Raw genomic sequence first — 23,653 nt, 5'->3', positions numbered from 1 at the left:
CTGAGAACACACACCCCAAGGGTTATTCCCACAATAGGCTCTGTGTTTAAGCTGCTAAACTAAATTCCTTTTCCTTTTTTTTAATACAGCTATCTATTTTGAGTGGGATAAGCTGCTGAGTGAAAAAAATGCCTATACACACATACATTGCATACACATACAGTATGCATACACATTATTGTTAATCTTAAGAGGTTTAGAATGCAGCACTTTTATTGTAATGGAGTATTTTTACAGCGTGGTATTTGTACCTTTACTGAATTGAAGCATTTTAATTCTTCTTCCACCACTGCAGAGGAGCTGTTTTACAAAAAGCTCTCTGCTGCTGCATCATCACCACAGAGCAGGGTCACCTTGGGTAAGAAGGAGAGGAGAGGAGAGGAGAGGAGAGGAGAGGAGAGGAGAGGAGAGGAGAGGAGAGGAGAGGAGAGGAGAGGAGAGGAGAGGAGAGGAGAGGAGAGGAGAGGAGAGGAGAGGAGAAAATAGAAACGAGAGCAGAGTGTTCGTCATCATCAGAGCAGAACGTGACCCGAGGCCTGTTCACAGATTGAAGCCCCTCTCTCTCCCTCGCTCTCTCTCTTTCTCTCTCTCTCTTGCTCTCGCTCTCTCTCCTCTGCTGTCTGTGCTTCTCAGCCTTTTATCCAGATTACCTCCGTGGAACAAAGCTGTTGTGTCAACAGTTTTGAGCCCATGGAAGAAAGTAATTCATCACAAGTGTAAAAGCTGGAGACCAAGCAGATCTCCATCTGTGCTTGCCTGATGGTCTTGCATAATTAGCTCAAACAACTACAGTCAGAAGTAAAAAAAAAAAAATGTAATCCACTGATAGTCCTGGCCTATACAGTCATGTACTCTGTAAATATGTCTTTAAAAAAGGAAAATTATTAAAGAAAAAAATTGAAGAAACATGCATTTACAAAGCTCAAAATATCTTATCAGATTTTCCATAAATCACTTCCTGTTGAAGCATTGTTTACAGCCGACAGTGTGGCAGTACTTCCTCCAGGGATATCCTCTGTGTGTTTATGGCCACAGGATATTTGTGATACCAGTTTTGGCTCCATGCTCGCTCTAAATATAGCATTTAACATAGTAAATTAATAGAATCAGTGAATGAAAAGTATTATTAAGCCCTCTTCTTCTTTATCAGCCATTATGTAATGTGTAATGATACGGGGGAAAATTCTTTCAATTCTATTGTATGGAGCCATTGGTTTTTTTCCTAAAGATAATGGAAAGCGTGGGCAGGCAGCTCGCATTGCTATGGTGACAAGGCCACAGCAGGAGGTAAGAGAAGCAAAAGATTAGGAATCTGTAACATGAGCTAATGACGCTAGAATGATAATAAAAAAAACCTTGTTCGAAAATCAAAGCATACACATGGAAATAAAGGAAAATAAGAGCCAGTCATATCATCTCTGATGGAAGTGTTAGGCTATGTTGTAGAGGAAATGTCATCAGCTCAATGGTATCTACAACAAACACTTGAGCTGAAGGGCCTTGGTATGGTGGAGGCCTGTGTTGCATTCAAATACATTTCTGTGCAAACAAAAACTCACAGTGAGCCGCCAAGTTAAATAAACTGTTTGACATTTAGGGAAACACATTTCTTTGCGTTCTTGTTGGGAGTAAGATGACAAGATTGATAACTCTCATACGCTACATATGATGCTATAAAGCCAGTCAAGCTGTGTTTCTGTGTCCAGTACATACTCAAGGTGAAATGTTATTGTTGATATACTCTTTGGTGTATCTTTCTACTCCTTTTTGGGATAATTATTCCCATAGAATGCTGCGTCTCATGTATTTTGGTACAAAGCTGAATCCCCCCCTCACTCATCCTGATTCTCTCTCTGCCTGTATGTCTGTCTGTCTGTCTTTCTCTCTCTCTCTCTCTCTCTCTCTCTCGCTATTGGGGCTGCAGTCTGACATGGCTAGCTGTTGCTAAGTTTATCTCTGTGCCTATGTGTGCCCCAGAGGCATGCAGAGGCAACCCAGAAAAGACAGAGTGCACTGTCAGTTGGAATGATCAGGGGAGGGAGGAGGGGAGGAACGCTCACGATGGCCTGCTCTGGTTTACACGAGCTGCAGCAGCCTACTGCAGAGCGAGGCTGTGCAGTAGGCTGTGGGCAAATCATGTGCAATGTGCGAGCGAGTGGTTTTGTGAACGGGTGGGTGTGCGTGAGAGACCATGAGCATCACAGTGTACAGTATAGCATCAAAATATTGGCTGCACAATGTAAGAGGGGGTGTCATTTGTATTCATTACTAATGAGCTCAGTAGCCCTGCTCCCAGTCACATTTATGCTGCTGTTTGCCTGCAAAGCTCTGGAACTGACACAGCCACTTAATAATTAACAACAAACCCCTTCCAAACTATTCCATGTGGCCTTATTATACCATGGATACAGAAGCACTGAACTGTGTAAATGTTTGGTTGATATTTCTTTACCATTGCTACAGCTTGGCAGGTCATACTATAATAATACTCCCCTTATGTAGTTTCCTCCATGAAACTGTTTTAAGACTTGACTTTTGGTTTGCACAACAAACCAAACGTGACCTGAGATAAACATGTGAACACCTTCAGCGAGCACCAGCAGAGAATTTATGTTCCAGAACAAATTCACCACACCTCTGACTGACGCACTGGAATATAGTCCAATCGTATCCGGTCGATACATTGATCCAAAACGAGGCATGCTCGTGAATGATTGAGTTTGTGACCTCTGTGCAGCGAGCTGACATCATCACTCTGGGTCCGGAGCCAAACGACCGGCTGCACTGGAAAAGCCCCTCGGGCCACAACAGATCTCAGCTCTGCTGGTGGTGTGCTGCACCAGGTCGAGCTGAACGCTTGATATGATGTAGCTGCTCACAGACAGGGGACCTTTGGCCTGTAGATGTATTGCTGCACTTTGGCACGGCGTAGCTCTTTTGAAAAGGGACTGTGAAACGTGTTTCCTCTTATTACATAATAAGCAAAGAAAGTCTTCTGCAATTGAAAGCTGTTTTAGGTTGAGGATTTTCCCCCCTGTTTGATGTTTGTTTCGCAGTCTAAAAAGTGTGTCAAACGGTTTAGGATGTAGGTATTTTGTGTTCACATGTTACATTTGCTTGTTTTCTAAAATAAAGATCTGTGAGGGGAACAATCTTATGAGGTTTAAATGTGTGTGTGTATATATATATATATGTATATATATATATACTGTACACAGTATATACACTTTTCAAACTTTCAGAGTATATTGATTTCCTGTGTTATTGGGGCTGCTTCTGCGGTGCATTACTTGTGTTCCGCCTTTTGTAAATGTCTGTCTGCTGTCTGACTTGTGTCTGTCTCTTCCTCTCTGCGAAACAATAAAATAATCTAATTTACTGTAATCTAATCTAATCTACAAATGGCTAATGTGATCATCCACCCTGGTTAATTACAAAAGTGAATATATTCCATGAATATCTTTCTAAAAAGCTTCACGGTCATCTATTAAATCGAATTGCCAACTTTGATTTAGCCTCAGGAGCTCTCTCTCTTTGGGCATGTTGAAGCACAGTAATCGCAGTGTCTATTTGCCCACTGGCCCAGTGGTTGAGCCCTGCCCTGTGATGACTCATAAAATAGTAAAGACAACATTTAAAAAAAGAGGACATCCCTGCAGACTTCTGCCCTTTGCAATTATGCCCAGCTGTTGGTCAAACTGTTGCCATTTTATTTTGTCACTAGCACACCCCCTGTATTCATTAGCCAGTACGCTGCTCATCTGCACTGCAGTCACAGCAGGGACACGCCCGGTCACACATTATAGAGCGTGACAGCGAAGGATACAGCAGCATGCCACTCACTTCACCTTTGAGAAAAACCACAGGGAGTGGCCGACGTATCATAAAACCAGCCTTTGTAACTTTCCATTTCAGTTTACCTCACCGCAGAGGAGGAAGGGAGAGGCTGCTGAGAAAGCCAGACTATGCTTAACCAACAGATAAAATGTATTGTTTTTGTTGCAAATAATCACGTACACCTTCTTAATTATCAACTTGAAGGACCAGTGTAATGGTATATTCTAGTTACTATAAATTATGTTTGCTTCAATTTCAATGCATTCTGCACAGTTTTATAGATACTTTGAAGTATCTTAAGATTCCAGTTATTTATTGTTTTCCGTTGATTTGGGCTTGGTTCATGTAACACAGTGAAAATTCAAGTCATCATTAATATTGAAATAAAAGTTACCCTATTGCTGTGAGGTAACGCAGTGCAGACTATTTCTATCGATCTGTGCTTTAACTGTTTTGTTATGCAACAGCAATCTAACATTGACAAAAACAAAGCCAGGCCTGATCTTCACTGTGATGAACGACAATACTCAAGCATTATATATTGCATGTTGTACAGACGTGAATGTAAACCAATTGATGTCTGGAGTGGCAGAAGTAATGCATCCCAATCACTAAAACACAGCAAAATAGTCAGTTGTAATGTACAATATTGGGGATTTATATTGTGGCATAAATGTGCCAACGAAACAACATGCAGATATGGTCATTTCAGAACAAAAACACATATTCCTGGTTTTAAGTTGCTCTGGGATAATGCAGAACCATATCTCTTCAGGGGATTAAAACCCATCATGAGTGTGTGTGTGAGTGTGTGTGTGTGTGTGTGTGTGTGTGTGTGTGTGTGTGTGTGTGTGTGTGTGTGCACAGAAGATGCTTTTACCACAAAATGCACTCCCACCAGCACACCGCCGCTATACTCCCCCTCAGGAGACACATGTCCTTGTATTGCATGCACTTCCTGGGTAGGAATCAGCACACACACACACTCCCTTTTTTTATGGTCTGCTCTACCTTCATTCTTGGCTGCATTCCTGGGCAGAGCTGGCACTGCGTCTCATCTCTGCAGGTTGACACAGGAGCCCACCGGTCCTCCTGTCTGATCTCCTGACAAACATGCACAGTGTTGGTATTTGGGTGTGTACCTTTCAAACGCAGAGCAACAATGCTTACTATGCAGATCTGTTCTTCCCAATGGTAATAGTTAATGTAATGTGTGTTCGTGGAGAGAGAGAGAGAGAGAGAGAGAGAGAGAGAGAGAGAGAGAGAGAGAGAGAGAGAGGGGTATGTAAGAGGGAATGCAAATGAAACAGTGAGACAGTTGGCGAATGAGAGAGAAACAGTAGCACTTCACCCTACTGTTATCAGTGTTTAATTTGGCTGAGCCTCAGCTACTGCAGAACCCTAAGTGGGAGTTTTACGTAAAAGCACACTTATTGTGTAACACCCTTTCCCTCCTCCACACCATCACCAAACTGTACATCCGGGTGGAATCTCAACAGCTTTTATATTTTCCTCAGCTTTTGTTTGTTTATGCTGTTTTAATGATTTGCCCTACTACAGTAATACATAGTGTCATCATTTATTTCAAACTCAAAGAAGTGATTTAACTAAGTGTTTTTTTTTGTTTTTTTTGCTTAGAGAAACCTGCTGCCCTGCTTTGAAGATTTAAAACACATGAGTCATCTGGCACTGTTCAGACAAGTGTTAATGATCAGGGCGTTTGAAAAAGTGTCAACCGTGTGAGAAGTCCTCAGTTGACTGTCAATTTGCAATCTAATAAGACTTGGTACTGTGCCAAACAGATTTGTGGCCCTGCTTTCATCTTTAGGACGAACTGGAGTTACATTTCATGCTTACATATAATAACAATAAAAAAAGACTCTTGTCATTCACTCCTGATTTATCTCTCTCTCTCTCTCTCTCTCTCTCTCTCTCTCTCTCTCTCTCTCTCTCTCTCTCTCTCCTTTTTCAGGAGTAGGATGTTTTGAAAATGTATTTTTTTTTTAATTGCAACAAATGCATCAATATAGTACCTGGTTTAGATGTACAGTTGCAATGTATTTCTTTGTAGCCTGGATATTATATTTATATACAGAATTGTTCACTAAACCTTTTATTATTTATCAAACCAGATTATACAGAAAAGTACCGTTTGTCGAAGTCTAGGATTCCAACTGCAATATGTGTTCATCTAAGATCAAACATAACATGAGTGTTCAATAAAGCTGCTTCACATGAGGCTAGTGACTTACAGCATATGCTGTTTCCCTACAAAGCAATTATACTCCCAGACCAGACTCATTGATTTGCTGTGTTGATCTGCTTTTTGTTGACCTTGACAATAGTTCTCTATAGTGCTGAGTTGAGATTGGCTACCCCTGTATTTCTAACTTCAAGCTCAAATCAAGACAGTGACAAATCAGCCTCAGCATGTTACGGTAAGTTTATTAGTCGACATTGACCTCTTACTGTTTTAGACCAGGCCAATCACTACCCATTGTGGCTGTGACTGAGACTGATTACACCACAGAAATCCTCAATAATTGACTGCATGTTGTCCTAACGTTTCATCCGCTCCAGCAGGGAAACTCAATAGCATTGGTTGCAAAGATATACCCCTTTATTGAACCACATTCTACATTTCTGTTCTGTCTTTCTCTTTCTCTCAAGCCGCCTACACCCCCTTCAGCTAGTGTTTTGTGGCCAATACTGAGCAACCCAACAGAGAGGCACAAAATCCTGCCTCGCTCAGGGCTCTGCTGCAGCCAACTGCCACTCCACTCTGCAGTGAGGTGGAAAGGATGCTGGGAGCCGCAGCTTTTGAGGCTGGAAGTGCTGCAGTGTGTGTGTGTGTGTGTGTGTGTGTGTGTGTGTGTGTGTGTGTGTGTGTGTGTGTGTGTGTGTGTGTGTGTGTGTGTGTGTGTGTTGCTCGAAGAGAGACGGAGAGACGGTTGAAAGAACAGGACGCAAAGAGGAAATTTAAGGGGGAAGAAAACGGGCACAGCTCTGAACAAGCAGCACGATTTCCTGCAAGTGATGAGCCATATTGCATACGTGTGTCTGAACATGTCTGACTGTCCAGCATCCCTGGAAAGGCTGACTCAGTTCATTCAACAGAAAACACATAGTGAGTGAATACAATGGGAGAGATGGGAGGGAACACTGGCAATGAGCAGACTCCATACATTATGGAAGCAATGTAGGTGAGAGAGTTGCTCAAAACCAGGATTCAATCTGAAGGGTATACTGCATCTGGAATGACCTCAATAGACCTTCAAATCTTTACATAAGAACCCCCCGAAAAACGGTTTTCTTCTCCACTTGATCCAAAGCACAGAGCTCAGGATTACATACAGAAAAAAACATGTATGATTTTCAACAAAATCTGCCACAAATGTTCAAGATATTATCTCAGAAGCAGCTTCAGAGATAATGTAGTCATGGACCAATAAGTTAAGAACGTATGTGTGCATTGCATTTAACCATTGGATAACCCAAATACATTATTTCCAAAGGAGAAACTTTTGTTTTTTCTGCAGCCAGAATCTCTACTGTGCTTTATATTTTATGGGCTTTCCATTCATTTCCCCATATTAAATGTCATTGCCTTAATGGTCATTGCTATGATAAAGAATGCACACACATGTGGTGCTATAGCTGCCACATTTATATGTGGATTGTATCCTGAAGTCGGTTTGGAATAGCATGCGCCAAATCTTGTTTTGTGAAGAAAGACATTCGCTACTGAACAACATGAAGGTCCACCCTACCCTTTGGGCATCTGTGATTACTGTGTGATCAGTCGCAGGGTGCCACTAACATAAGATGCATTTGCCTCCCTAAATTGCAAGATTCTGCACAGACAAACTGTAAATTGTAAACATTTTATTTGAAGGAGAGTAGTAGAGGAGACAGCTGGTAAATAAATGCAGCTCTGGTCAGCACTTACGTATGCCCAAGACCAATTTCCTTTGGGACAATAAAGTTTATCTCATCTTATCGTATCTTATCTTATCTTACCTTATACGTCTTCAACTCCCTGTGATGAAGGTCATGCCATACAGCAATGGATGCACTGTACTTTCTTTGATGGTGAATCTACATCCATGTGCACTCCTGAGAAAAGGTGATGTATTATTCATATAAGCAAAGAATTCATGAGTGAATGCAGCCTGCATACCAAGCCTACTGACAAACAGACACACACACACACACACACACACACACACACACACACACACACACACACACACACACACACACACACAAACACAGCAGTTTGTGAAGCGCATTTTCCACACAGGCCTCAGCACATAACCTTGCTTTGAGAAGCATTGGATGCAAATGTGCACAAGATGATTTCCAGTGTGAGGAAAACGGCAGTTCGGTACGTCTAACACGCTTTACAAGATACAAGGAAAAAGCACTCTGACATGACAGAAATGCACGGGGAGAGTCTAAATCCTACTTGATAACTCAGTGACATTTTCTGTTGGACTTAATTAGAGCCTGGACCCTTTTAAAATCCAGGTGTGCACGTGCTTGCATCTGATCACGTATGTTTCTGTGTTTGAGACGTAAGGGACCAAAGAAAGTGTTTTAATTACCTCTAATTAGAGACAAGAGATGGGATGTGTAGCACATAAGGCATAACCACTGCGCAGTGTGGAGCTGAGACCACCTTCTCCTCTTAAATTTAGCAGTCACGAGCCGCTAAAAAAAACCTGAGGTCTACAATACAGAGAAGAAAAAAACAAGAAGTTTCACCTATACAATTGTTACTGACTTATTCCAAGACTCACAATTAAACTCACTATTAAAGAGAAGGTGTGGGGGTGCCCTTAGCTCAGTTGATAGGGCGCCCTCCCCCCCCCCCAGCAGCAGACCCGGGTTTGATTCCCGCCCACGGTCGTTCTCTGCATGTCACTCCCATCTCTGCCCCATTTCACCTCTGTCTCTCTGCACTATCAATAAAGCATAAAAATGCCCAAAAAATATCTTAAAAAAAAAGAGAAGGTGTATGCGTCTTAAACACAGAACAATAATCTACTGAGGCTAAGAAAACTGCTTAATCTCTTTAATATTCAATTGTTTTCTGTATATCTACACGCACACACACACACACACACACACACACACACACACACACTGACACACACATTGAAAATATGTTTTGAAAACTTACAAAGTCTATGGTCTGTAATAGGCCTATCTGACATATCTCGTTGATTAATGATCTTTATCTCTTATGTAAATGAGGCTACGCATCTCCTTTTTTATAAATAACCAAACCCATTGTTCACATTTAAATAACCTAAAACAAAAATGTACAGTACAGATCTGAATGGCCGACAATGATAATTAAATTTTTTATTCAAATTAAGAACAGGTAAGACTGTAAAGGAAAGTAAAACTCAAAGTATCTTATTGTTAATGGAGAGTTGTTTATTTTGGCCTGTATGTTGATTTATTCAGCTGTTTAAGTGGAGATGTCTAACTGTAAAAACTGGCGAGACGTAACATCTTTGTTGCTATTTTGAAAAACCTCCAATAAAAAAAACAGGGTAGGCCTAGCCTATGCTGCCTTTAACATAAATGCCGCAGGTTACACGGACCGGTGAAAACCTTCTTCTGTTATTGAATATCAGCCAGATAGTAAGTTGGCCTACACAATTTGGGCATACAAATGTTATACAATAGCCTACTATAATGCAAACAAGACTTTGCCCTTGGACTGCGGAGAGGTATTTTGCGCGGAAGATCCATTATTTGTGGGCAACTTAATTATTATGCACGAAGTCATGAACCTCATGTGTGGGTGTCAGTGTTATTGTATTATGCTAGGTATGGGCCGCAGACTGTGACGGCTTTCATTCCTCTACAGTTGTGCGCCGCACTTGATTCTCGTGAAAGAACTGCCCACTAGAATTATCATTTTATCATTCAGGCTGTGCTGTCACCATGAAGAGGGCCAAAGAAATTATTTAATGGTAATATAAAAACATTGTTCGTTTCTCTGTGTGCGCGCGCACGCAAACATAGTTGTATCCGTGTTGCATGCACGCATGCGCGAGTTTGTTCGAACGCGCATCTGCAAATGTAACGGAGATCAAAGGAAAGCTTTTGATGACGTTGATGTTAATTGTTTTGATGCATACAATTCCATACGTCATCTTCCTCTCTTATGTTTGATCTGTTTCTAAAATCAATTTAAATTTTCATTATTGACAAGTGAGTCCCAGACTACAGTCAAAAACCACAATGAGGATCTACAAACCGAAAAATATTCAGTAAGCATCAAAAAAAACTAAGGCATATCAACCTCAGAAGAGATGTCAGAAATCGTACAAACCAAAACCAAGATGGACAACACCAGCTTCATCACAGCGGAAACTGTTCTGCCCGTTGTAAAGAGACATTTTGCAAAAATCTCTGGAGCACAGTGGTGCATGATAAGAGGGGGGATGTGGGATTCAGCCACAGAAGCTACCCTGGCTGATTTGTTCACTGATATCGTACAGACGCTCACTGCATGTGTCTTGAAAATTATCTTACCATTGTTTCAGGAGCAGATTTTCAGAAGTAAATCTCCGGCTGATATAAAGCAGGCTTTGGTGGACTATAACACTCGTCTCGGAGACTCCCTCCCGGAAAGTTTTGCTGATGCTCTTAATGTGCCACAGGAAACATTTTACAGTTCAGAACAGCTGACAGCGCTGGTTGAGAGTGAGGTTACACAGAAGGTACACGCTAGTGTAACTGTGGCCATGAGCAGCACTGTTTTGCCAGCAGGACCAGCCGTTTATGACAGTGGCTTGTTGTCAAACATAGCACCTCTTCCTCAAATGGTGTTGCATGCTGGCACATGTCTGAAAAGATATTTAACTAGACTGAACTTTCAGTGCATGGGATGTTGTTGGCAGCCAACATCTATCGAGTTCATCAGCCAGAAAAGCCCTGAATCTACCTCATACATCCTGGAAAAAGAAGAACCACAGAGTTTCCGTGTGAGTTTCAAACAGGAGTCAAAGTCCTCTCAATTTATAACCAGTTATAATGCTTCTGAAGACATACCAGGATCTATTCCAGAGTCTACCAAACCCGAACCTAAGCCTTGCAGTGACACCAGCAGGATAACTATGATCAGCATGACAAAGCAGCTGTCATCTGAAGTAGATTTTGAGACCATCAAACAAGATGTTGACAGCTTGTTTAATAAAGTAAACCTGCCAGGGAAAATGACAGTAAATTCCACAAAAATACTGGAAAACATCATATCCAAAGGTGATCTCAAAAAGTTTTCAAAGGAACTGACTGATAAAATGTACGGTCATCTGATGATTAGCCACACATACCTACCTCCTGTGGCTCAGTTGGGAAAAAGTGACCAAAATTCCCCCGAAGTATTGTATGTCATGACGGAGGACGCAGTTGGAAAGTTCTTGCAGGACATGCTACTCTGGTTGGAGAAAAAGCCATTAGATACAACAAACCACAATGAAGTGTCCGGTGCACTAGCTGACATCGAAGCCCTGATCACAGAAATGCTGCCCCAACCAGAAGAACAAGTCATCGAGTCCCCTGAGGCCAGTGACAAGAAGGCCCCAACACGCTCTAATTCAAGCCAGCTATCATTTGCTAATGATGTTGCATTGCCTGCATCCCTCTGCGGTGAGGTTGATTGTAACAGCTTGAATATCAGGGCCCATGTTGACAGTCGGCTTTTGATCTCACGTCATATCAAAGCGTCTCCAGAAAGACTCACTCCAGATATAACCTCTGCGCCTACAGCAGTCTCTTTCTTCTGTCCTCCTGCACCTCACCCCAGTCAGGTGCTAACTGAAACCGCAGAGAAGGTGACCAACGATCTCATCATTGCACTGCTCATGAAGCTGATTAGAAGAGCCCCCCGGCAAACCAGGAAGACCCTGCGGAAAGATGACGTCAACGCCATCATCAAGCGTCTGTCAGGCAAAGTCCTGAATGAGATCACCATCTCTGAGCCTGATGTCACAACAATCAAGAACATCATAAAAAAACTCAGCAAAGCTGTGATTGAAGACCTTGACCAGGAGTTTGGCCAAAATAACGTACTGGAAGAAGCAATGGAGCTAAACAATACAGTTTTTGATGATGCTGTTCTGGAGTATCTGAAAATCCACCTGAATGCCCTCCATGGTCAACCCCAAAAGAAATCAGGAGTTGCCAGGTTATTTTCAGCAGTGGGAGAAGCCTTATCCAACCCCATGTGCCAATAACTAAATTGACTTCTTTCCCCACATCAACCCCCACCCCCCACACACACTTCCCATCACATTTATCATAACATCAGAAACCAAAAAATGCATTAGAAATGATGTGTCGGTGTTGGGTTAACTCCGGGTGCGTGGGTCCCACATTTAACATCAAACATAATGTGAAAGAAATATAAAAGAATAGTTAGAAATTGGAAAGTCAAAAAATAGAAATAAAAAATGTCATTGAAAATTGTGTTTTGATTTTGTTTGTGTTTTCCTCTGAGGTCAGGTGTTGAAAAAAATGAAGCTTTGTTTATAAGAGAGTCAAAATTCAATAAAAACTCTGTGAATGGAACTTATTCTATTAACTTGCAGATTCATTGACAACATCTGCCTAAAGTTAGATATGCACAAACATTAATCATTTAAATACATCATAGCCCTGGCAACAGGCTTATACCATTTTTATATAGGCCTACCACATTTATTTGAATACCTAAGAAATGTTCGGAAAAATATTTTGCAATGGATTACAGATGTTCACAGTAGGTATCCATCACAATGACTGAGGTATTTTCTGTTAAAACACATCCTTGTTAAGAGCAAAAAATTAACACTAAAAGAACAACAGATACAGACGGTTAGTCATAGTGAAATCATTAACCACGAAACCGGAGGGCCGAGGCAAAGTATCAAGTTTTAGTTCGGTTTTGTTTGGTAAAACTTCAGGTTCACATCAGGTGCACATCTGGATAATTTTAAATGTAGCCTAATTTGTGAAGGAATTTCAATCTTTAGTAACAGATGAAACAAAAACCTTTGCTTTCGGTCTCAGGTCAAATTTAAGTCTTACATTTGGCAGAAGTCAGTGGGTATGGGTGAGGTTTAAGTCTCTCTGCGAAACAACTCTTACAGTACATTTTTGACCACATATTTTGGCTTCTCCACATAAACTATCCGATGTAACAGAGAAACACTAACCTGGGCTGTATAACTTGTCAGGCTGCTGGCTGATATCCACACAAGCAGCTCAAAACTAGAGTTGACCCCATGGGATTTCCCAACCTATTAACCATTACTATTTATAGCCATCTGGCCTACTGTGGACAAGAGACTGAGCACGCAATATCAAATGACAGAATAAGATGTGTCTTACTTTTTAGCCTATGGAGTGTAAGGTGGTGATTTCAAATTAATCTTTAAAGTTGGATGAGAAGACTTCTTTGTGTTCGTCTTTCACTGTAAATGCACAAACAGTTTTGTTGTGTGGTTAGGTATGGCCATGTACAGGACGTGAACTTCAGTGTGCTTTCCTGTTGAGAGCATATAGCTGTCATATCCTGACCTGAACTGCTGCCTGTTAGGGTCTTTTTGCACTCTGCATTACATGGTCAGGTGCTTTGTGCTCATTTCAGGAATGTGAATGACATTTCTGCAAACATTTTAATTAGCAAAAGAGGGATTTGCACCTGTTATATTATTAAGTTAAGCACATTCCGATAGAGTACAGTATATGAAATATGTTTTGCTATTTTTCAACAAATAGCGTCATGTGAAAATCACATTCAGAGTAAGGAAGTAAACATACACCTGTATTAAAGTCTAGATGATGAAACCTTAGAATGCTAGAATGCTTAGTTTATTCAGTAAATTTTTTTCCTTAAATCAATTGTGACTCCTCACTGCCAACATGTCCCAAGAATGCATCGGACAGCTTGCTTCACCGTCACAGAGTCAGTGCAAGAGCAGGCCTGCAGTCAGACGTGAAGGGGAAAGAAAACAAGAAGTAAATTACTAAATAGAACAACACATTTCGTGCTCCTTCACAATGAGTCCTTGTTAGCCTGTGGCCTGGGACAGTGACTGCAAAATGAAAACAAACCATTTACACACATAAAAGGAGAAAAAAAAGCATTATTCAAAGCAACCTGAAAAAGTTTTATCACAATGAAATCCTGTCTGTCCTCTTTCTGTCTGTCTGTTCTTGTGTCATCCAACTGAGGCTTGGAATACAGATACAGTGAGCTTGATCTTAAGGAATGGTAAATAATGCATAATGGATCTTGGGGATGTATGACTAAGCACACTGAATGTGGGAGTCACAAGCTGCTCACAGAAGAAAACTAAGACTTTATAGTTGTTTGTACTGCATGTCAACCCCATACAGTATGTACAATATATCCATTCATCTGGAACAGGGTTGACATTGTTCATACCATTTGGTTCGCTGGTTTCTCACGTAATCATTTTGTTTTAGTCACAGTATAGATCAAAGCAACTGAATGAGAGATGTTGCCAGGTAGACAAGTTTCTACTGAGACTGACAACGCCTAGGGGTTTTCTACACATTACATAAACACACGCCTTTTTTTATGACGTTGGGGGATCGTCACTCTGCCTTCTCTGTGAGTAGAGCGTGGGGGGCATCACAAAGGTCAGAGTGACAAGATTTTAATTGTATAAGAGACGGAATAGGCTTACAAAAGGCCTTTGAAAAGGGTGACTGATTTGAGCAGAAACTCCCCCTGATATTTTCCCAGAAACACTTCCTATCTGATGTTTGCACCATGACCAACAGGTCTCAGGTGGTGAGAATAGGGGAGCGCACATCATCCTCTCTGATCTTGAACACAGGCTCGCCGCAGGGTTGTGTGCTCAGTCCAGCCCTCTACACCCTCTTAACCCACGACTGTTCTGCCTTAGCCTATAAGTCATTTGACAGTTAGCTACTCTTAATTATATGAATCCAGTGTTATATTAGTAGACGTCTTACAATAGCTTCGGTCTGACTTTTCAACAATCACATCTTTTTCAGATTTGTAGTCTCATTCGTCATGTTTTAACCAATATTGTTGATTCCCTGTTACGATGGCTTCCAGCAAAAACTCAACTTCTATTAGCCTACAAGAGATAAGATGAGAATTTGTGGGGGCGCCCTTAGCTCAGTAGGTAGGGCGTCCCCCCCCCCTCCCCCCGGGCCGAGCCCGCAGCAGCAGACCCGGGTTCGATTCCTGCCCGCGGTCGATCCCTGCATGTCACTCCCCTCTCTGCCCCATTTCACCTCTGTCTCTTCACACTGTCAAATAAAGCATGAAAAATGCAAAAAAAAAAGAAAAAAAAGATGAGAATTTGTGTAGGCCTTCATTTTTTTATAGGCTATTGATAACATTTAATGTTATCAAACACAAAGCTGACATTTTGACACAGTCCGTGTTTGAGACAGGGCTCTCAAAATCATAAAGCCTAACAAAGCAAATCTTTGCCTGATTTGAGCAGTTGGTAGGCTTATCCAGCCGTGTTTATCGGGAGATCTGAATTTAGCCAAAATCTATATCATTTAATGTGTGGCAAGCATAATAATAAACTTAAACTACAGTAGGCCTAGCCTGGCTCCGCCCGCCCGCCTACTTCCGGCCAAATTTAATTTTCCCTTCAGTAGTCAAATGAAATGAAGTACGATGGTCTGGTAGCACCAGGCTACAGTAGGCCTATGTCCTGAAAACAATCTTCTTCGACTAGCCTTCCGGTAATGTAAACACAATTTCCAAATGCATCAAGACATAGGCCTATATCTTGTTGTTGTCCCTTGAGAACACAAGTGTGAAATGTTCTATGCCATTTCTCCGCACATTTGTCTCCAGTTGTTATGAGCAATCTCTACATTTTAAGTGACACTGTCACGTCTTGCAAGGTATCTCAGTGATGGGCTGTGCTATCCCACTGTGTGTAGGGGATGAAAATGGCCTCTGTACATCCTGGGAAGGATCAGTGTCCATTCTGGAAATCCCCCCACCCCACACCCCACCGGAATACCTGAAACCCTTTTTGTCCGTCAGTGAGCAGACAAGACTTGGACTTGCTGGTAGGCTAGGCTATATGCAGTTTTGATAAACTGCATGCCTAAATTATTTGTCAAAGTGTCTGAGCAACAGGCCTACATTTGTCTGACTCATATCTGGTAGGCAAAATGTCATGCACAGCACAGCTTACAGTAAGATTAAAATCAATGTAGGCCTACCCTTCTCAGTCACAAATTGACTAGACTTTTGTGTTTGGTTCTCATTAACAGACATCTGAACGATTTTGTTTGGCTAATTAGGCTACCACCTTTAAAACATGGGCAATGTATTCACGTAGTGATAATGTAACAATTCAGAGACAGTAGGCTAGCCTAGAGGGAATGATTGTGCAACTGTGACTCACTGTCTGATGTGTTAGCCTAGTGTTTGGTGCTTAATGGTTTTTGGACAACAATGGCACAGCTAAGCCTACATGATGACGGGTCAGTTCATTGTTGGTGTTGTCATGGTATTTTATGATAATAAGAATAATATGATATAAAGTATCACTATAATCCTTGAATTATATATCTAAAAAGATACTGTCTAACCAAAGGGAATGGGTGCCACACCCGCCTACAGCGTGTGAAAGCAGGGAGCGATTGGATGAGCATCACCATGGCAATGCGATGACGTCTTCGTCCCTTGCTCTAATTGGAGGAAACCCCGTGGCCCCAACCGCTGCAGCGTCCCGGTCTGCCAAACTACACCTGAAGGCTCGCCTCTTTCCCCCGCGCTACACTACTACTGGCTCACACTGCGAAACCTTCCTGTCAATCAAGTCAGACAAAGATTTATGATTGGATAGTGGTCCACCAAATGAACCGCCCTTTTTTAGCAGGTTCAGTTGAATTTTCGCTGCTACTGCCGTTCTTTGCCTTTCTGACCAACCTCTCATATCGGATCAATTTGTGGAGCAAATTTGGACCTCAGTAGGTCAGAAACGATGAGTATTTTTTAATTCGTTTACCTCCTCTGAATACAAGCTAGATGGTCGTTTGCGAAATTGACGAATTGTGGTTCGTTGGGTGTTTTGTCTGAGTAACGCTACCGTGACATATATTTTTTATTGAAAGGAGTGGCCGATGTAGCTAACGCCAGCTAGCCTTTGCTAATGTGCCTGCTAGCTGCTGCAGACAGCTTTGTGGCGGGTTGAGTGGCGACACGGGCTTTACAGCAGATCTCTGCTTCGGATGACTGCAGCAAACCTTAGCCCTTTGACCGTTTTACTGTTGTTTTACACAGCAAGTTATCAGAAAGTATGCACGTTAATGAGGGTGAAAGTGGGTTGGTAATTTTGTAATTAAATGTGTATGGAAACATATTTTCTTCCGTTTAAGGTATTTCAATTACTGCAGTTACTTGGTCGTGTAATTATGGCGAACTGTGGGTAATTTTGACCTCTTGTTACTAAGGTTTAGTTTGATAGATAACTAATTCTTATTAACATCCTTTTTTGCAGCTTGAAACGTTACTGTGGGGAATAACGCCGTCGATCCCTTGCTACACCCATTCTTCAACCTAACAGTCCTTGACTGTCACATACCCCCGGATTTCTAAGTCCTCTGAAAAAAATACAAACTATGGAAAGAACGGATCTTATTCAGAAGGCCAAGTTGGCGGAGCAGGCTGAGCGCTACGACGACATGGCAGAGAGCATGAAGGAGGTTACAGAGAAGGGAGACGAGCTGTCAAACGAGGAGAGGAACCTGCTGTCCGTCGCCTACAAAAACGTGGTTGGGGCGAGGCGGTCCGCATGGAGGGTGCTGTCCAGCATCGCAGTGAAGTCCGAGGGTTGCGAGAAGAAGCAGCAGCTGGTCAAGGAGTATCGAGAGAAGGTGGAGAAGGAGCTGCGAGATATCTGCAACAACGTCTTGGTACGTTTTTGCAGTGATTTCTATGTCTGACTGTAGCATGGATCCATTTAACCTCAGTACTCTGAAACTAGGGCGAGATTTGGTTTAAATATATTTAGCTAGGTTCAATCGATGATTGCTACAACTGCAGTGTGGTTTCATGAAGCCCCCCGTCCTCTCTCACACGCAGAACCCACGCGAACAGACCCACTCTTGCACCTGAGGCAAGTAGTGAAATGAATAGTTGGTATAGCATAGTTATTTAGTGATAGACTGAAATGGACTGGGGAAAAAACACATTTGCTCTACTGAAAGGTTAGCATGACTGCATTGCGTCTTTTACAACTGTCACCAGTACTAGCAACTCAATGTGACAGATGATTATTTTAGTACAATGATGTGTGTCAAATGGCATCTGTCCCGTTTCCTGTGAGCACCTCTGTTGTATTAATATGGCCTCTAAAGCCAGAACGGACAAGGAAGTATTATGTAGTCCTCCCACAGTTCCTCCCTTTTGGGAATCTGGATTTAGAACAATGGGCTTGAAACCTTGTGAGGGCGTGAACTGACAAAGGGTCATAGTGACTACACCAGCAAGGTGTGTCTGAATGGGTGGAGAACTCGGGGCACAAACAGGGAAGATATTCTGTATACTAACTCTATGTTCTGTAAAGCTGTCCTGTATGCATGCTCTCCCATCTGGCAAATTGCAGCCTAATGTGGTTAGCCAAGTGCAAGAATTTACATTCTTAAACGACTCATACTCTCCCTTAAACCATGTTTGTGCAGATCACCATAAATGACACCCTCCTGCAGAGCCAGCTATTAAAACCAGTGAGACTGTGCTTGACAGTCAAAGCAAATGCATCAGACATTACTCTTAACATTTCAAGGCTTAGCTTTACTACAATACTGAGGGGCAGAATGCTTTCACCTCTTGTTTAATCTAATGCAACAGAACAGATTGATGTTTTACATTATTTCTAGCCTGGATTAGAGATCCGGGTGAAAGCTAAACTGTAAGATTGTGATATTTTCCCTGATCTTCTGTGTTTAAAATGCACTGAAAAGTGTCATTAATTTTCAACCTCCTTTACAATGATGTGTTCTTGAGAAAATGCACTTCCATGGCTGTTACTCAGCTTTCAGTATATCTACTACTAGTGAGTGTTTACTAAGGGTGTGCCGTCCATCATGCCTTAACTTGTCTGCAGAAGCCTGACAGGTTAGTTGTGCACCCTAAAAGGCAGAAGTGCAGAGACCGCAATAAACAAGTTAGCTTCTTGTGTGCCCCTCTGTCTTGATTTCCTGTACAGTAGACTGTGAAACCAGACTTGCATCTCAGCTGAAAGCTCTTCTCAGTTGGGAGGCTTGGAGATGTTTGGTTTCCATTTCCACACAGGATGTAAATGTAGGGCTTGTAGACCAGACACTGTGCCAGCTGAGCAGATTCATGCTATTCACTCTTCTTCAGAACATGACACTGTAGATTTTATATTGACATCTTCAGCTTGAAAACAATTAAAATATTTGAATCCAGTTATTCCAACTGAATTTACATCATATGCTGGTATGTTAATGGTTGCACATTTCAAAATCAAACTCCTGTCAAAGACAATTATTAATTTCAAAGTTATTATCGTGTCTGATTATCATATTCCCAGATAAAAACAAAACAAGAACGGCATCACAGCCAATTGCAGTGTCACCTTTTGAATTGATAATAAAGGGCATGTCCATGCTTAGACAACAAATCTATACATTACTTGGTCTGACATGAAAGGACCCTTGCACACATAAGCAGCCATGCTTAAATCCATTCTGGTGACTGAAATCAGAGCTTTGTGTGAGAGCAGTGAGAGTGAAGCTACTCATCTTGTCTATTGTGCAGAGCATGCAGTGGAAGAGGAATGCTTAGCACTTGAGACATGCGCGTGTTTCGGCTGAGCCAATCTTTGTGTCGGTAAATGACTGGGGAGTGGCTGCCGGGGTGGGTTTGGCTCAGGCAAGGGCGGCTTCCTTCTCCAAGTGTTTGGAAGGGAAAGTAAGTTCCTTTTTTTTCAGAAGCATTCTGTGTAATTACATTTGCTTAAGCTGAAGGCAGAGAAGATTTATTCTTAAATTATCTAAATATTGCCCCTCACTCAAGACCTTAATTAGGGTTGAGGTGTTGGCTAGCATTTTCATTCTAAGTGAACAGTGAATCTGATCTCTAAATCAGTTAATTGGAGTACAAGCCATGGTTTTACTGACGCAGATTAGCCCTGGTAATCTTACCATGACCACTGAAAGACGGATGACTTGGCCTTGACTGTAGTCACACAATGTAATTTCCTACACTTGTTTTATATTGTTGCTACATTACCACTGACTTCACCACTGTTACAATATTTCTAGAATTCTTTTGATGTTTAAATAAACTAATTTGGTTTAAGAAGAGTGGTTGCCAAAAGCTGCAGTTTTAATGGGAAAGCAATGATTCAATTTTGTGAACATTTAAATCTGCAAGTTGTTAAATATTTACATATGGGGGTGATCTAATTGAGGTAAAATTAGCAAGCCGTAATAAACTCATCACTGAAAATTTGAGCTACATTTTCTTCTAGATGTAAGCTTTGATCTTATTTCTGTGTTATCTAGACTATTTGTCTTATCAGTAGGGAAGCCCATAAAAAGTATTGTGAAATTCGGCAATAAGACACCACAGATTTCTATGCAGTGCTGCTGACAGGAGGAGAGAGTGCTTTTCGAAAGAGTTTGGAATCTGGGGCAAAAGACAGTTGGTGACACACTAGAGGCCTGGCCTGGTTGTAGACAATTTTGGAGCAACTTAAAGCTGAATCTGACTGAAAGCAACATTTTTCTTCTCTATTGCACTTGGTTAGTATGCACTTGACTCCTGATGGAGCAATACCATGCCAATTAATCATCAAGCTGAGCAGCTATGCATAGCAAAGGGAGTAGTGCTCTCTGCTGGATGGAGGCTAATGTGACATTTATGATGGGTGAGCGAGCCCCACCTATGTCATGCAATTTGGACACGTTTGTTCTCACACTTTAATATGTCCCCATTTTGGCATATTGAATATTTTGTCAATAAAGTATCACTTCTGATTTAGTTACATCATCCTTATAAATGTGTCTCCTCAGATGTCGGTGTTCTTGCGTTTAGCTTGATTTGTTCTGAAGAGTCTTATTGTCCATTATTTATTAAATTACTTTATCTTTCTTTACAGGAACTGCTGGACAAACATTTAATTAAAAACTCCACAAATCCTGAGAGCAAAGTCTTCTATCTAAAGATGAAGGGGGACTACTTCAGATACCTTGCTGAAGTTGCCGCTGGAGACGACAGAACGAGTGAGTTCACAGTTGTTTTTATTCTATTGAGAAAGGCATTTCTTCCTTTAATTTTTTTTTAAATTCTTCAGTAACTGTTTATTTTTGTTTTTTAATTACTTCGCTCTTCTGTATGTATGTTGTAGTTGGGAGTCTTTAAAGTTGTCCAGTTGTTTTTTTATTCATGTAAAAGCTCAAATAAGCCACTCCCATCCTTGTATATAAACCTGGGCCTCTTCACACTGCAAATAGGAATGTGTCGGATTTTGTCTTGGAGCTAAGAGCCTGGAAATGACGTCAAGTAGGGCAATGTGTCACGATCGTGTGACCACAGGGCCCCATTTCATAGGAGGGTATTAAGGGAGTGGGTGGCAGCTAAATGAGAGGGCCTCCCATGTTTCCCACAGGGAAAATGTATAGTGACAAAGTTTCTTCCCCCACCCGCCCTGCCCTCACTGTTCTACCATTAGCATTGTGTGGTCCAGAATGATCCACTAAACTAAAGGGAATTTGTGAGATGATACAAAGAACATTTCTGTTTAATCAGTTACATGGTCATGTCTGCTAATACTTGGATTGTTTGTGAGCTGTTATACCAGAGTCTTTGTTTCAGTTAATGGGCAATATGTTACTGTCATCAAAATACCTGTGAAGGAAGCAAACACATTCTGAAACACTAAATGAACATTACATTATCACATTGCTTCAAAATATTTTGAAATTGCATAGTGTCAATTTATCAAAAGTGTTGTAATTACCTGACAGAGCTGGATAACGTAGTTTATAGCTACATTTACTATTTAGTGCATTTTCAGATGTTGATAATACTGATTTTGTGCTTTGGTTAGTAATAATGGCAGCAGGACATTGTATGTGGGACTGACTGTGGAAATTACAGTTTTTCATGTTCATGGGAATGAACAAGATTTTCACCATTTTTAAATTGTTTTCAATATGATTCAGGATTCTGAACATTTTTGTAACATTAAACATATTAAATGATATTGCTTCAAATGGACTTGTATTGCAACCTTGACAAATACATACATTGACTCTGATATTCGGTTTGATTCCTTCTGCTTTCTACAGAGACCATTGAAAACTCACAGCAAGCATACCAGGAAGCGTTTGACATCAGCAAGACTGAGATGGACCCCACACACCCTATCCGCTTGGGCTTGGCACTTAACTTCTCCGTCTTCTTCTACGAGATCCTCAACGCCCCCGGAAAAGCCTGTGAACTGGCTAAAGTGGTCAGCACACTTTCTAACAAAACCTTCAATGTCTCATCTCCACAGTTGTACTATGTCTCAAGTGTAAACATATTCCTTTTTTTCCTCCTCCTTTGCTCACAGGCATTCGATGAGGCCATTGCTGAGCTCGACCAGCTAAATGAGGAGTCCTACAAAGACAGCACTCTCATCATGCAGCTCCTCAGAGACAACCTGACAGTAAGTGTTCTGCTCTCACACATTATGTCCACTATAGCAACGGTGTTAAAGTTGCCTCGTTGGCTTCAGATAAACTAATTTGTTGAAATAACCACACTTTTGGGCCAGGTCAATGACTTACTTTCGTAGTAAGGGGAGATGATTGCTCCCACTTCCAGACAGTCTCTCCTCAAAGGTGTTTATTAGGGTTCATACGGTAATGAAATCCCAGATTCATTGTGCACCTTTTCATTCCAAAGGGTTTACGAAAGCATTTTACTCATTCCATTGATTGGAAATTATCTTCGCAAACAACATAATTTTAAGATTAAAGACCATCTGTTTTTGTTAAATTAAAATACTAGTCAGTAAAACTAGCCTGAACTATCTGTACAGGTTTTGAGAGACCTTTCTAAAAAGATTCCAATGTGTAATCATTTCCAATTAGTCTCACTACAAAGTACTGAAAAGCTGTGTGTGAATGGGAACTCTTATTGTTTTTTCTAAGTTTGTTTGCACAAATGAAAGATCTTGCTTTAACAACCATTTGGGCATTGTGCGTATACTGGTCATTTTAAATAAACCCTTACTGCTTCAAAATTCGTTAAAAGGTGAAGGAGAATGTATATTTGATAGTATTTTTAACAAATACCTGTTTTCTCCTCAGTTATGGACATCAGACAACGCTGCTGAGGAGGGTGATGCTGGAGAACCAGTAGAGGGCGGCGAGACTGAGAACTAAAGAAGAAAAAAAAAGCCCTCAATGTTGGGGTCATCTCCAAAAACAACAAAAGGAAAAAAAAAAAAAAACTTTTTACACATCCTTCATTCCTTATTGCTCCACTCAAACATTCTACCAATGAAACCCATTGCTGAAAGAGTTGTGTAAGGAAAATAAATAAATAATCATGCTTTTCACAATGTAGATTTGGACACTGGTGAAAAGAGAAACCCTCCATTCCTTTGATTTTTGTTCGTCCTGGCCTTCCCATTCGTGCAGTTTCAGCTGTTAGAAAAGTGATGGATAGCTTGACATGATATCAGAATCCTAGCTCAATTTAGAGGCAGAAAAAAATTCAGTGCCATTGTTAAACAACTGGAAGCCTAAATCCCAT

At 41.2% G+C, this 23,653-nt stretch overlaps 1 protein-coding gene across 1 annotated transcript; it reads left to right on the top strand.

Annotated features, from left to right (window-relative positions):
* Positions 1–16,707: 16,707 nt before the first annotated feature.
* LOC307262244 (14-3-3 protein beta/alpha-like) lies at positions 16,708–23,355 on the top strand. The gene is made up of 6 exons (XM_080043061.1): positions 16,708–16,849; positions 17,376–17,790; positions 21,006–21,129; positions 22,198–22,361; positions 22,464–22,559; positions 23,206–23,355. Exons 2-6 carry the CDS (start codon positions 17,497–17,499, stop codon positions 23,278–23,280), a joined length of 753 nt encoding a protein of 250 aa, XP_079899187.1. The 5' UTR covers positions 16,708–16,849; positions 17,376–17,496; the 3' UTR covers positions 23,281–23,355.
* Positions 23,356–23,653: the final 298 nt, after the last annotated feature.

This window comes from Ammodytes marinus (genome assembly GCF_949987685.1).
Source record: "Ammodytes marinus genome assembly, chromosome: 15".
Classification (NCBI taxonomy): domain Eukaryota; kingdom Metazoa; phylum Chordata; class Actinopteri; order Uranoscopiformes; family Ammodytidae; genus Ammodytes; species Ammodytes marinus.
This window is presented reverse-complemented; position numbering and strand designations above follow the sequence as displayed.